The sequence below is a fragment of the Paralichthys olivaceus genome, chromosome 7 (genome assembly GCF_024713975.1).
Source record: "Paralichthys olivaceus isolate ysfri-2021 chromosome 7, ASM2471397v2, whole genome shotgun sequence".
In the NCBI taxonomy this organism is placed as follows: domain Eukaryota; kingdom Metazoa; phylum Chordata; class Actinopteri; order Pleuronectiformes; family Paralichthyidae; genus Paralichthys; species Paralichthys olivaceus.
Window position 1 is genome coordinate 3361100 of NC_091099.1, and position 16474 is coordinate 3377573.

The window sequence follows — 16474 nt, forward strand, 5'->3', positions numbered from 1 at the left end:
GAGCAGCAGAGGGAGAAGGAAGGAAGGAAGGAAGGACGGAAGGAAGGAAGGAAGGAAAGGGAGAGGTAGAAGAGCAGGGTCAGAACAGAGGAAAAGCTTTTGGCATTTAGGCATAAATACAGGATCGATAGGACAGGACATTAAATGAATGAATGAATCCTTGTCTTTTTGTTGCTTGCTCATCACATCAACACACACACACACACACATCAACACACACACACACACACACACACACACAAAGAGACACATACAGTCTTTGGCAGGCAGGGAGCAGCCTAACAAGACTGACAGGAGTCTGAATCAATCTGCCATCATTCATGCTCAGCTGGCAGTGAATTCTTCACTGGAGGAATGGAAACTGTCCCTGGTCGACTGACCAGGAGAGAAATGCTCCAGACATTGTCCGGAGGGGCTGAATACGAGAAGACAAATGTCCGGGACATTCTCTGGAGTTTCTCCTGCCAGCCGTCTAATCTGGATAATGTCTGAATACATGTAGCACAAGATTCACCACAAGTGAGTGGGCGTGTTGATGACGTGTTCTAACACACGACGGACGCAGAACAAAAATAATATCTTACAAAGACACATTTGAGAACTTTTGGTAACTTCATTTTCTGGAGTTCATGTATGTAAACAGCTTTGGAGGAGAACGAGGGAGAAGAGGCAGGGAGGAGGAGAAGAGAAAAAGAAGATCCATTCTTCTTCATGCAGCCAAAAGAGGGATGAGATGTAACTGAGGACGGAGAACAGACTGACAGAAAGACGCCATCTGTCCATTTTGAATTATAAAGTACTGTTCAGAAAAAGGAGGAAGTTCTTGGAATAAAGCACTAAATATTTGAAATATCAGCAGGTTATTGCTTTGTTTAATTTGATTGACCCTTGATGAACGATTTGTTAATGGCTCATGTGATTTTATTAAGCTGTAGTTATGTTGTGCCTGCAGAGCTTCAGCCAGCATGAGTCCTGATCCATCACTGTGACAGATGGGCTTTAAAACATCCACTAAAAGTCCAGTTCTATCCAACATGAAGTGTATTTCCCTGTTTAGTCAGTTTTTATTCAGCTAAAAGAACAGAGGCACATTGTTTACTATCTAAACGGAGCTTCCAGATGTCCACTGCATTTTCACACAGGAAATAAACCAGTAATTATGTTGTTCTCTGCAACTGATGCAGGCACCCGAGGTCAGTAATAATATTCTGGTCCCATTAATCCTGGGTTTAAAACTTCTCGTTGGCAATAACAGTCAGCGTCTGTTTCTATAATAACCTTAGATTTCATTAAAATCACATATATTCAAATGTAAAGTGCTTATGCGGCTCTTTCACACAGTACTTTAGTGAGGTCTGACGTTTATGTGTTTTATGCACAATAAAGGGAAACTCAACTGATTTTGCTCATTAAGTTCAATTTACCGCTCAACTTGTGATAAAAGTCTGGAAAAAATGAAGCTCAATTGTGTCATCGAAGTGGTCGAGCGTTTCAGAGGCTTAGCGGATCTGAGGAAAAATCCAGTCAAGTTGCATTATGGGACATCCTGTATATTCAGAGCTTGAGCTGTGGTAGGAACTATCACACAGCTTTATTATTTCTTTAAAAAAAATGTGTCTCTCCTCTTTATGGAAAACTAAATTGCCATTTAGATCCGATGCAACATATACGTGTGTCTACTGCTTCTCCCCTTTAGAAACAGATGGAACGTGCAGGTTTTATATGATGTGACTGAAGCAATACATCGTGTTTCACTGAAATACTTGCAGGAAAGGCAGAATGCATTATGGGAAATGTTGTTTCTTTGTTAGTGCGTAAAAAGTAGCTTAGTCTGTTAGAAATATTCATGAACTTTGGGTAAAAGGCAATAATATAAACTGAAAGTCAAATGTTTCAGCCATCAAATGTTTTTTTAAATTTGTATTTCTTGTCTCTACTTGCTTCCGAGGCTGAGAAATTAAATTACAGTGCAAACACTTCAATTGAGTCACAAGCAGGAGTCTAAGAAAATAGTGTGATGAGGACAGAAAGCTGAGGAAACGAAAGACAGAGAGAGTTATGATGTTGAGATGTACGACTGGAAGCAGGACATTACTCAGTCTCTACCTCGTCCCTCCATCCCATCCATCAACTTCCTGCTTCAACAGGAAACTCTTACGCCCTCATTTCTGCTTTTACCCGGACCAATCAATAACCTCACCAGCCGTCACATGACACTGCTGCGGCCTGGCGTGCAGCAAGTCCACTTAGCTGTAATGAGCAGAAACTTTTTGACTGCATCCACTGCAGTGAGTAAGATTTATAAAGCGCAACCGTCTTCCAGGAGGCAAGATGGCTGACGTCAGTTGCATGGTTCACTTCCTGCACTGATTTAAAAAAGAAAAAAGGCGGAGCCCCGTGGAGGAGTTTATATATAAATATATTGAACCTAATCCAAGTCTACAACAGCCATAAAGGTCAGTTTTTGTTCTGCTTGGTTTCTTTTTATTTGAGGACCTGCAGGTTTCAGAGGTTGTGTAAATGAGCAGAGCCGGTCTGCCCCCCCCCACCCCCCCGATTACTGACTACAAAGGGTCAATACGTTGATTTATTGAGGGCCAATCAAAACAGGATCCTGAGGGCAAGTGGCCACAGAAAGGTTAAGTCCTGGAGAGTCAGACTAATGCAAAAATAAATGAGAAGAAAAGAAGGTGACACATGTGAACACAGGAAACGCTTTCATTATTCCATCCTCTTTTCTTATTGCTCAGTTTATCTTAAAGGTTTTTCCATGAAAACAGATTTCTGTTCTTGGTGTGACATTTCCTCGCTGCAGGATTAATAACAAACATTTTACCTAAACATGAAAAAACGAGCTACTGAGGTTGTGCAGCTGAATGCATCTTTCATCTTTTTCATAATTGATAGTAAAATGTGATCAAAAACAAAAGTTATGGTGGAGTGAGCACACACACACACACACACACACACACACAAATATATGCACACGTATTTCATGCAGCTGCTAAGCAATGTTGCTGTAGGCAAACACACACAGACACACACAGACACACACACACAAGCAAGCAGTAGTGGTGTAGTAAGTGCTGACCTGGTGTTATCAGAGTCGATGGTGTGAAACAGCTTCTCCAGCTCCTCCTCGTTCAGCGTACCGTCAGAGAAGAAAGCCTGGAACTCGTCCAGAGACAGTTTACCATCATCTGCAGAGACACACACACACACACACACACACACACACACACACACACACACACAGAGTTGAATCATGTGTTCAATATGACAGAATTATAACAGTTTTAATATTACATGGGTTTATTATTGGGGAACTGTCAGTTTAAGGTATCGTGTAAATGCCTTCACCTGCTCAACCACCACCTGAATTACACCCAATAATATATTCATCGTGCTCAATGTCTTCTCCAACAAACATTTGTTGAAATCTTCAAAGTCATTGATAAAGTCCAAGTCTGTGGATTTTAATCGTTTCTATGTTGTTCATTCTGTCAAATTAAAGAATATTGGAGCGTAACTGGAAGCACTGATCTCTGTGAAAGTCTCACATCGGCTGATTTTTATACCTGTTTGCTGTTCCATGTTCCCACTCTCACAAAAAGCACACACACACACACACACACACACACACACACACACACACACACACACACACACACACACTCCATGTGAACTCTGCCTGCAGTGTTTTCTCAATCTGCTGTGAAATCAATCCGGCATGTGCTCGATGTTTCTCCAACACTTCATCCCTGCTGTCGGTCTGTGTGCTTTGGTAAGAGCAGAATGCAAAATACAATTCAAAACCATCAAGTCCTTCTGGAGAAGCATTGATCACCAACAAGCTCGTAGAATGAGACTGGATCTTGTTGTGAAACCTCCAGAAAATGTATTTTCATTATTTCAATGTCACATGGACGATGTTACGAATCTGAGCCACAGTTCTCATTCGGTGGGAAAGTTACAATATGTTAATACCACTGTGGATGAAACTAGAAAGTTAAGCTGAAGGATCAATTTGACAACAGCATTTTACAAGTGTAACATTTTAAATCCCCTGAATCAAACACTATCATTGTCCTTGCTCTCTGTGCCAACCATGCAGCGTCTCCTCCTCTACTGTCCGTGTTATGTCACCTTGCCGTAATAGAGAAAAGAGCGTAACTAATCAGTGCCTCCTGAAAAGATCAATCACAATTTCTTCTGATTGAAGACTTTGTTCCCAGAGTGCTTCACTCTCTTGATGGGATTGTTTTTCAATTATGCACGTTCAACCTTAATCCTTGTTCCAAACAGAAAAAATGTGGGACGTGTAACACTATTTAATGCTCCCTTTAAAACGGTTTCACTCATCTACAGTTCAGTGTTATGAGCTTGATATTGCACAACATGAAACTGACAAGATAAACAAAATTGCTCAAACTAGCTTCAGAATGACACAAACCGAAGAGAAGCCTTTTGCTGACGTCTGTTCAGGTCTGAGGAGATGCTCCTGTTGCCACGCCTACAACATGTCAGGGTGTACTAACACGAGAATATACATGGACATCCCTGTGGGGAAGTTAAAACACTGCAGGGCAGAAAGAAAACTGCATTTTCACGGTGTGTTACTGACAAAACCGGGGAAATTCTTTACTTCTTCAGGCCTTCATGGTGGATATGCTTCTGGGTCTCATGAGGGGCAATTATAAGCTCTTTTATGGAGCCTCTGTGAACAATGTACTTACACTACAAAAAATGTGGGGCTCTATTTTTCATAGTACAGGAATTGTATTCATATTGGATATTTCTGCAGTACATAAAGTACTGTACATCAGACGTCAGAGTGTAAGACTGTGGTGGTCTCATTCTTTTCCAGTCAGGACGATCACATGTGTGTGCACCCAACTACATATACTGCAGATTTTCTTTTAACAAATTTACCGGCGACGTCTCCTCTTGCTGAGATCCAGTGTGAGCTTTTCTGTGGCGCCTCCACAGAGGGGTGGTTATTCACGGCTTTGAGAAAACCCTGTATCTGCTTGCCTGAACTGTATGCCTGAGTGTCTATCTCACCACATGATGCAGAGCTAGATATCAAATATTAATTTCCTTGCCCTCAAAGTGTGGTTGTCCTTGAGCGCGGCTGACTGGATGCAGCAGGTTGAGCTATGGGACCACTGCAGAGGAAACCACAGGAGGACTGCAGCTTTACAGAAAGGCTGAATTCAAATGTGCTGCTCTATTCTTTCCCTCTCCCGTCTCCATGTCGCAGGATTAGAGAAGAATACGTGTATGCATTTCTCATTTCAACCCAAAGAATTATAATTTCTTTTTCAGTTGTTTTCTGGCGACATATCGAGAGCAAGCTGCAATTTCTGGTTGGGTTGAGTTGTGACCCCTCAGGAGAAAAGATGTCGCATGATTTTGGATACATGACTCGAAAAACTCCTAAGAATTCCAGAAGAAAGTTCCAGTCGCATATTTGCATAACCCATCTCCTACTTTCACGGTTCAAATCCCAGCCAGGGTCTTTCTGTGTTTTTATGCTCTCCCTGCGTCTGCATGTATATGATCTGAGCTGAACAGTTTCCTCCCACAGTCCAAACACTGGAAGATTAAGTTAAATGAAGACTGTACATTGTCTGTAGGTGTTGACCTGAGCGTGACTGGTTGTTTTGTCTGTGTATATCGACCCTGTGATACGCTGCCGACGTGTCCAGGATGAACCGTCTCATCCACTGTCAGCAGGAATCCCCTCCAGCCCCCGAGCAGCTCTAAAAAGATCAGCTGTGTGGATAATGGATGGACGGATCTCCTGCTTCCTCTAAAACCTCACTTCAGTATCAGGTTGGTAAGTTTTATTTGTTGAGATCCTTTTCACTTCCCCATCAATAAATGAAGTTGACTGAAAAAAAAAAAGGAAAACAAGCCTGTAGTCCTCGCAGGACTGAAATAAACAAGACCAATCATTTCATTCAGACTGAAAACCTGTCTGTCTTCACGAGCAGGAGAGACGAAAGCCAGACGTTAGCGAGCGAGTCATAGAAGTCGTCTTCAAGCAGTTGTCAGTCAGTGCACGTCTTTTGGAGGTGTAGGTTTGACACGGGGGCAAAGTGAAGTATTTTCTAAGTGAAGCCTTCTCTTGCTAGCTTTTCCACTATGATCACCCCTAGCTTTAAGTATATTATATCATTCCTCCCTCCCTATTAGTCCCTTTGTATACTCTATCCCTCCTCTCTTCAGGCTCCTCATGAGAGAAACACAAAGCAGTATCAGGCTTTCAGATGTTGTGCCGTGTTGATTTCTGCTGCACACAAAGACAAGCCGTCATTACCGACTTTCTCTTGGAGAAGGTTGGCATAACCTTTCCATGACAGAAGGCATGTTTGTTTGCGGCCGGCTTCTGAAATGCCACTTCTTGCCTTCGCAGCGGCAGTCGGTCGTATTGTCCCCGTCCGCCCATGCTCGACTGTTTATTCAGACTCTGTGGCCAAGACTATTTCCAACCTGTCCCTCTCTGGTGCAGCAGCAGAGCAGCGCTGAGAGCAGAGGCAGTGGTGTTTAATTCAGCTGTGACCCAATTTACTGCACGCTGCCAGCTAGCCCGGTTAGACTCACTTAGGAAATCTCCAGTAACACACACACACACACAGACACACACACACTCAGCCAAAGCAGATAGTGAGCTACCCCCATTTCCTAAAGCATAAAACACACACACATTACATGTCTAACAAAAAAACTACAGCTTCTCTTATTCCTGCTCCACGTTGCGCAGTGTGTTTTTTATTTAACGATGCCCTCTCACACAAACTGAATGTTATATATAAAGTGATATTTCTCTTTTTAAATTCACCCCGCTCCACGGTCATGGTCGAATACACGACTGCATCCACTGAACAGTTAAGCTGATTCCCATCATCTGAGTCCTGTAGCCATCAATTCAACCTGAAACTCATGGAAGAAAACCCCAATGTAAATAATTTACCACGACCACTCTCTCCCCACTGGGCTCTAAAGTTGGCAACAAAGGAGGTGATGCAACATCCACCAGCCTCCTGTCTCCTCCAATGGAAACACTGAAGATTGGCTCTATTTGCTGAAATTATGGTTATTTTACCGTCCGAAATTACTTTTGGAGGGAAATCATTTCGATACAAAGGGAACTCGGAGTGGAAGATGACTGCAACAAGAGAGACGGTTTTTGAGTTCTGCTCCAGAATGAAATGATTTCAGACAGACGGATACAGACAGACGGACAGATCATAATGTACCATGTGTCTGCATAATAAGTACTTTAAGTTTTGAGACTTTGTGCTCGTATATCTTATGGTACTTCTTGTACTCGAGTAAAGTTTTGAATGCATGGGTCTTTCTTCTTTCTTTCGTTTGGATTAAAGATTTAAAATCTGTTATAAACTTTAAAGAGAACTTGTGTTAATAGTGCTGGTGTAGGATTTTACTACAGGAGCCTTAACTGAGACTATTCTGAACTTCTTTATGTCCAGTCTGTGAAAGAGTTGTGAATTCCACTGACCTGGGGTCTATGAGAGTATCGGAGTGTTGTGCTACAGGTCTCTCCCTTTTTCTGACAGATATTTAGAAATTGGATAATATGAGAAATTATTCTGTCCAACCTTTAATGGGATAGTGTGATCATATGTGTCAACTCCTTCAGAGGGATGAGACCACGACTTTCCACGACTCTGCAGCCACTTTGGCAACGTCTCCGATGAGTTATTTCTGGCTAATAACTCCAGACTTCTAGCATCTGCTTCTCTACAACATGGACACATTATGGTTTTACAGCTGCTGGACGCTGGAATTCTTCACACTCACACAAAGCCAACAAAGCTGTTTCCAGTCCGCTGAGTTCAACTTACTGGCACTGGCTTCATATTTATCGTGTGAAGATGAGAGCGGCGCTTATCTCCTAGTCTAACTCTTGGAGAGTAAGTGACCAAAGTGAGTTCAGTGCACCAAGTCCAAAACCTTTGCAAACCTGTGTCACAGTTCTCTCGGATCTGGTGGAGGATTGAAATCTGATGGATGAATAATGAATACATTAAATTACAATTACTACATATGTCTCAGAGCAGTTGATTAAGAATTGTTTGGATAAGGACAAAAACAAATCCTCACATTGTCCAGAACAAATGAAATTGACATTTTCAAACCTCTCTTCATTTTGAAAATACCCCAAAGCAAATCATCCATTTAAAAACCTCCTTGTTCAGCCAATCATGGAAAAAGGCCGATCTACATAACCACGGTGCAAATTACAGGTGGTGAAACGTTGCGACAGCCCGTCATTTCCACAGCCCATCATTTCCACAGCCCATCATTTCCACACCATCTAACTGCAGGGACCTGATTCAAGAGTGAGTGTGAGTGATTTTCCCATTTCTGTGTTTTGTGCACTTGTTGCAGTATAATTCATATAAATTCAAAATAGAATTAGAGCCACCAGACTGATGTTGTTTTTGTTCTGAACCCTCACTGTGTCTTTACAGTGTTAAATTCTTTAAATTCTTCTGTTCTGCTTCAAATGTGTTCAAATGAATGATCTGTTGCTGATGACATGACCCACAAACTACAAACTCTCCCTGACCCCTATATATAAAAACTGTCCTATATACTGTGAATCCAGTGCATGGTCGCAGATAGTCCCTCAGTAGTCTTAGGTTTGTTGGGTCTTTAGCTGTATCAGCTGCACTCGTCATTCGATGCTAAAGTGAGTTTAGCTCTTTGAGCTCAATTTTAACTATCTAGCCGACTGGTCTTAAGCACCTGAACAACTTGCTCCATGTCCTCCTACTATCCAGAAATAAAGAAAATCAAATTCCTGATATGAAGTTTGAGGGATATTCAGCTGCAACATGACACTTCACCACTAGATGTCACTAAATTCTACACACTGACACTTTAACTTTCTTATGCCTCCATTTTGAACGCACACATACAATTTGAGAGGGGTGGAGGTGGTGTTGTCTCAGATATTTGCAATCAGGTGGCAGAGCACGTTGTTTACTGACGCCGTGAGTTTTAACACCGAGCTATTTCTGGTCTGAATGTGGTCCAATTCTCCGGTCCAGTGTGAGCTCCGCTCAGAAGTGGAGGCTTCAGGCTTCAACCTAAAACTAATCCCTGCTCTGGAACAGCACCAGTGAGTGGGGCGCTCGGTTTGACCGACACCGAGGGAGGAGGCGTCGGTACGAGGTGGTTGGGGGTGAACACTCCAGGGCAGAGACGTCAGATTTATGAGATCTTCACCGTACAGACCGAGAGTGTCAAAAGAAAAAGAAGTGAAGAGAGGAAGTGAGGCGATGGTCAGAGCGTTGGACCCACTGCGCTAACTGCTCGCTCTACTCTCACTGCAGACTGAAGACAAGCAATTAGCACTTCCTTCTTCCTGCTGGGCTCCACATCCTGCACACAGCAGCACACACACGGAGGAGGAAGAGGGACTCAGCGTTCCTTCATGGCACACGCACACACACACACACACACACACACACACACACATACACACACACACACGCTGCCTATTTCTGCAAGTTTTTCCATTATTTTAATCTGTTTTCAAAAGCTAGAATTTCTGCTGGCTTTCTCTCTCTCTCTCTCTCTCTCTCTCTCTCTCTCTGTTGTTTTTGGGGCGCTACATGATGGGTTGTCATAGCAACAAGAGGGGGACTTGACCCTCATTTCAGATTTAGGATATTGCCACTGCTGTTTCTATCTGCTAATAACACACACACACACGCACACACACACACATGCACACTGCCATTGGGTATGTGAATGTGTGTGTGTGTGTGTGTGTGTGTGTGTGTGTGTGTGTGTGTGTGTGTGTGTGTGTGTGTGTGTGTGTGTGTGTGTGTGTGCGGCTGCCAGCTGTTTCATCTGATAGATGGGGAACAAGAGTGATTCTCACTGAGCTGTCAGCTCTGGTCCTTTCTCCCTATCCATCATCACAGTCCACCTGGAACACACACACACACACACACACACACACGCACACACACAAAATAATTTGTCATATCCCTTAGCATTGCGTCAAGACATATAAATTATAAAACTTTCTCACAAATCAATTTCGGCAGGATTTTACCGTGGCCGTAGTCCAGCTCTACAAAATTATCCTTGAGCAAGACACTGGATAAATGTGTTACACCACTATTGACTGCTCTGATTCCACAATGAGCATAAACAGATGTTCTCATTTACGGTCACACCCGAGGCTGCTTAGCATCCACGATTAACTCAACAGCATCCGATCAGGAATTAGCTGAACAACAGGAGACAACGGGCTCCGTCTCAGACTTCAGCACAGACATTCATTTTAAAATGTTCAGCTCATTCTGGACCAGAGGTAATACCGACACCAGGTACCGTGACACCAAGGTGAGATCACAGTGCCACTGCTCTGCAAAGTGGGTCATCAACACCACTGGACAGGAAGAGTGAACACAGTGTCTGAGGACAAAATGTTCTGTTCGCTTCAAGATGCTTTCATCCCTGTTCATTTGTTGAACTACTGAACAGATTCCCACTCAACGTGATGGAAGGAAGAACATTAAGAGACTGGATTTATTTTTTTTTACATTTTCCACAATTTCCCAGAGAGTAATCTTGCATCTTGATTTAAAGACCCAGCATATTTACAGTAAATGTGTCCAAGTTCCGCTGATACACCATTTTATTTCATGTGTTTTTAAGCTTTTAAATTTGGTCCATGTCCCATCCACAAACATGGAGCAGGTGGGGTTTATAACCTAAACTGCAGCAAGGCACCTGGGACGATGCTTTGGCTTCACTTCCCAGGAGCCATCATGTTGTCCATCTTTATAAAGAGCCTGTGGCCGTAACATAAAAAATAAAAAGCCTCCTGCTCACTGACACATTAATTTGAGTCATGTCACTTTTACACTTTGATAAAGAAGGTAAATATGAATAAACACTGAAGAAAGTTCATCTGAGGCCAACCTGAAGCTGCTGCAAGTTGATTTTCATACAGGACTGAAGTGCATGAACTCCGATGGACATCAATCTAAAGCCCCTCCAGTAATGGACAGCGATAATGTCAGTGCAGGCAGAATGCTGCTGTGCATCGTTGGTTCCCTGACAACGGCTCTACAGCGACTCTGACATACAATCCCTGTCATGTTTTACTGCACTTGTCCAGCTGTCAGAGCCTTGAACCTTTTCTACAATACAAGCCAGGAAATCGATTTTGTATTTAAAGAGCTCAGAGTAAGATATGCATCACCATCACTGTGGTCTTGTAAATCCAACAACATGCAAATTAATGTACAGTGAAAACTCATATACTGTGCACATAAAACATGTTTTTATACTGCTGAACAAACAACAATATAAACATATATCACATACTTTTTTAAACTAGTTTAATTTTTTCAGTGTGGAGGCTGGATGCCAAATTATTATAACTCTCTGTTTCAGTAAAAGACAATCCAGCATTCCTAGTGAGTGGGATAACGCTCGCAGTGATGAAACAGGCCAATATCACTCATTTGATATCAATATCACTTAAAATAATAAAGTTAACGCTGTTCAGTGGAACTTTCTAATCAAGATAATGTGATCAGGCTAATGGCTGAAATTCGCTGCTGTGGAGTTGCAAGAACTGGACAAAATAAACTTGAGTGTCAATTAGTCAGAACCTTCTGTTGACTGAAAATAATGACGGCTCCCAAAAGTGAAGCCAAATCACCTCGATCAGCCCCTGGCAGCTGGCAAGTACAGTTTAACAAAAAATACTCAAATATAGTGTCTGTCAATTGAGGTTGTTTTATCGCAGCACATGTATCAGCAGAAATTGGGCCCATTGGTGGTACGAGGGAGAATCGCTGTGTTTGCAGGCCAGAGACACAGAATAGAGCCGTCATCACCGCCATCTGACATCAGACGCTTCACTAAAGAGAAGCAGTTCCAGCCATCACCTTAGAGACGTGAGTGTGATAAACGTTTTCAATAATTCATTGTGGCCTTCAGAGGAAGTTATAAAAATTGAAATGGCCCTTGATAGGAACTGGCTTCCCCAGACTCACCAGCTTCTTTGTGAGGGGCTAAAGTTTCACTGTCGGGGCTTCATCTGTGCCACTTCCTGCCAGAACATGACCCCCCCCCCCCCCCCCCAGTCGCCTAAGTTTTAATAACAACAGAGATGCGGGTCATGATTTGTATTAATGAGAAGGATGTGATCGTCTCTCCGTCTCCCCAGCGACAGACAGCTCTCTGGTGTAAACAACACGCCGCCTGTCTGGATGAAGAGATGAGCCACAGTTGATGATCATCTGTCACTCTTATCTATTTTCTGTCTCAGCGGAGAGTGGAATGATGTGTAATCATCATCAATCTGCTGGCTGAACATAATAATGTTATTATTAGAGGAGTGTGACTACACACAACACAATGGGCAGAGTGGGGGCAGAGATGATGTGTGTGTGTGGTATATATGCACATGAGGGTCTATCCTAATGATGAGTAATCCTGGGTGATGGCAGATAATAGCAGTGTGCACGGGCGAGGATGATGCATTCAGGTGCCTGCCTCTGCTGCAGATCTGAGCATCCGAAGCCCATCGGCCGCCTCTCCTGCTTCAATCAGCCCTCTGGGGAGCCCTCATTTGCACAAACATTGTTTTATGGTTCCTGTTACAGCCAGATATGCTTCCACACGGGTAGTAATTGACTACCATTGCCCACAAAGGTGCTTTTTTAATGCAGCCTGATGGTGTTTAATGGCAGGTAATAGAACCCGTGTGAGCTAAATGAGGTAATTTCCACGTGACATGTCGGTCGTCCTCGTTAATGTTATCACATGGAGCCCTGGTCGCTCTGCAGATGTCCCTTTTGCGTTAAGGCATTGCCTGATTTGTTCTCGTTACAGGAACAAGCATGTTTTATTTGGACCAGTGTTTCAGACGTGAGCACTTGGATGCTACTATTTACTGCCAATGAATCCAAAGGGGGAAATGATCCCTTTTCAAAATCCTGCTGTTTTCTGCCTTTTTTTCCTGATTTACACAGATTGAATTTAGCCTCCGTCATCCAGCTGCAACAAGAGAGAAGTAAATAAAAATGTGGATGGATTGTTCTTTCTAGTATCCAGAACTTTCAAGGCTACGGCCCATCCCCCTGAATGGTGGGGAGTCGTGGCCACAGGCTGAGAAGAGGACTACAGGTAAGATACAGTGAAAAATCAATATGAGGCAAGAGCAGAAACAGACTATGTTTGCTGAAGACAACATTTTACGTTGCATTTATCTTTAAACAAAATTGCAACGTTGCACACGTCTTCCACAGGCCAACACATTTTCAAAATCGTTGTCAAAAGCCCCAGATGTGAGCCAAATCTTAGACTGTCAGTCGGCGACTGCAAGGTAAGAACTCTTCAAAGACACAAATCTCACAGGCAGGAGCAGAACTAGAATAAAAAATAAAAGAATAATCATTGTAAAAGAGGACAAACGCCACAGTCAAAGGGATAAAAGAGAAACACCTCTCTGATGGTACTGAGCTAAGTGACGAGAATAAAGACAGTAGTGATGTAACTCATCATTCTACTGATGAGTAATCAGGTCAGTTATGTGAAATGCAATGACCAATTTATTGGATTTGAAAATACTGGAAATAAGTCACTGACTACTTGACAGCCTTTTAAAATCAGTGAATGATTTTAATCAATAGATAGAAAACGAGTAATAAAAGCTGAATCAGCATTCACTGTAATGAAGCAGCTCCATCACTCCCACAATGCAGTTTAAGATGTCGCTGTGAGCTCAGACAAATTTAATCACCGTCTGTGCTGATCCCAGCAGAGCACCCACCTCCACATCCAGGAGGGAGCTCCATTCACAACTACTGCAGCCTCCTCGTTACCGCTTGGCAGCTCGAGTCCTCTGTTACAGTCACATTCAGATGAGACACTTCCCCAGAATCTAACTGCGTGTTTGGGACGACAAGGAGCGAACGATGGTTTAGTTTTCAAAGAGTTTGACACGACGGATACTTGTCATGGCCTCCGCCGAGTAATGATGAATAGAGCTAAAGAAAAGTCCGGCAGGCAGGGAGGGAAAAAGAGCAGGGGATGGGGAGGGGTGAGGGAAAGAGAGGCTGAGATAAATGGACAGCAAAAGTAAAATAGGAATCTGAGGTATAGTGTTAACAAAGGAGCTGGTGTGATAGGAAGTTATTTAATCACTGTTTCCTGCTTCTGTTTTCAACAGATCCTTCAACTGTCTCTTGTGCCACCAATTTAAATTTGCACATGATGATGTCTTCAGAGAGCCACTGCCAGGACGATGACATTTGGAATGAGGTCACAGGAGGAGACGGTCAGTGTATTGATATTTTAGCTTAAAGTCACTAAAGCAACAGGAAGAAGAGTGTGCTGCATGTTTGTTTTTTTTTGTCTAAATCTATATGAGGTGTGAAAACTATTTTCTGTCAGCTGAAAATTGATTTCTGGCCTTTTACCTGAAAAGCGCCTGTTTGGTTTCATCTTGGTAGAAATGTGATTTAAAGACAAGACACAAGGTGAAGAGACAGACAGCGTGCTGGTTAGTAAACAAATAATGTCCCATGCTTCTGTTTTCCTGCATAAATGTCCTGTGGTACATACATTACATACATGTCACACATGTCACAGATGCTGGTGACCACGATGCACAGCTTTTAAAGAAAGAGAAACACAGTGGAGGAGTAATCACTGCTACTGAAAAAAAGAAGTCTATGAGGTGCAGCAGAAATGACAAGATAAAGGTCGAGTGTAGTAACAGCAAACCAGCCCCACTCGAGAGCAGACGAAGGACTTCTCAGTTCCTGAACAGTGTTGAACTGCCTCTACTCATTATAGTTTATTTAGTTTATTTCCTAATTATACTGATCTCAGTATCATATAAGTGATAAGTGTGATTTGATGTGTATCGTAAATGGACTGTACTTATATCGACTTTGTGTTTGCTTTACAGTACAAGTCGCAGTCACCCATTCACACACAGCAGTGTTGGGCATTGAACTGACCTTCTGGTGATGGATTGAAGTCCAGGCTTTACCCAAATCTAGCTGGGATCCCCCCCAAAGAGATGGACCTACTGACACTGACACCCCCAGAGGAACACTACACAATCAATCAATTAATACAATAGCTGGTTGTTGATTGTTGCTGATCATTACTGGATTAACGAACTTTCAGCTTTAGAAAAGGCAGCGAGTGTCCTCCGAGTGCAGATTACGAACCAAAGGGCAACAGATGCCCACAGTTTGTGAAGAAAACAGTTTCTCCCCACAGTGCTGTTCATGCTGTTGCTTTTTGGAGGGATAGGAGGGTGGGGGGGTTAACTTTGGTGTCATGGAAACTGCAGCCCATAAGGCTTTGTGTGAGCAGAACAGAGGGATGCTGTAGCCAGGGGCAACTGAGTTGTAAGTGGGGTTAGTGCTTCCTTGATCTGAGCAGATGTAAACTGCTCGGTCAGTGTTTTCATTTTAAACGAGGGCAGGAAACCTCATCTGTGCCTGTTAGAGCAGTTCTCAGCTGTTTTAAGATGAAGGACAACTTTCATTAGTCAGCTGGTGAATTTGGACCCAAACACACGGGCGTCATGAGGCTCCGACTCTTAGTGATGAGCAGACAGTGACACCAGCACGTTCAGCTCGCAGTAGATCCAGAGGTTTATCACTTAGCAGTAAATAAAAAGCAAATAAAGGTTTTCACTGGGTGAACTCCATCCTGCCTGGTTCGCTGAGAGACTTTTAAGTTGAGTTAATATGCACATGACACACTCACACATTCAGACCCGGCAAGGCCACGGTGTTAATTATGAGACATGTAAATGTCATGTCCCAAGTGCACCTGGTGCTTTCAGGGTCATAACATTATCCTCCAGTAAAACACAGTGGCAAATAAAGATCCCACAGCAAATTACCTTCCACTGCTTGACTCTCTCCTGAGCTCAGAGGAGAACAAAACCAAAAAAGCAGGTTTGTGTTTGATCATCGGAGCTGCTACTCATCTGCTGTAGCTGTGTTCACCATGGTAACCCCACAGGCTGTGGCAGGTACTTCCTGTGCTCAAGCACATTTCATGGAGAGATTACAGATGCTGCTTCTAAACCTGAACTGTGAAATATTACATGTCTTGTTTCTTTATCTGACAAAAGAACAACAACAGAAATTACAGTTAACTGTGCCCTTCAGAACCCATCAGGATCCCTCGAACTAAAATATCGGTACCCGTTTGCTGTGACCACAGTCTTTGCTAAACACAATCAATCTCGGAGCCTAGATTACAGATCAGCACTATAGATGGCAAAGGTGTGCCATGCATCCTCCACTGCAGCATCCACAGTGTCACCAAAATACAAACTCAGCAAAAGAAGATGATGCTTTTCCAGTGGAGGACTGTCATGTCGTGCAACTGCACCAACAAAGAGGGTAAAGTTCATGTTTGTGTCCAGACC

At 43.0% G+C, this 16474-nt stretch overlaps 1 protein-coding gene across 2 annotated transcripts in view; it reads right to left on the reverse strand.

Moving 5' to 3' along the window:
• necab2 (N-terminal EF-hand calcium binding protein 2) overlaps positions 1-16474 on the reverse strand; it is an 87744-nt gene that overhangs the window by 57005 nt on the left and 14265 nt on the right. For both annotated transcript variants that reach the window (XM_069528260.1, XM_069528259.1), the window contains exon 3: positions 3092-3200. In XM_069528260.1, coding sequence (XP_069384361.1) covers positions 3092-3200 — 109 coding nt within the window. The remainder of the gene's footprint in view (positions 1-3091; positions 3201-16474) is intronic.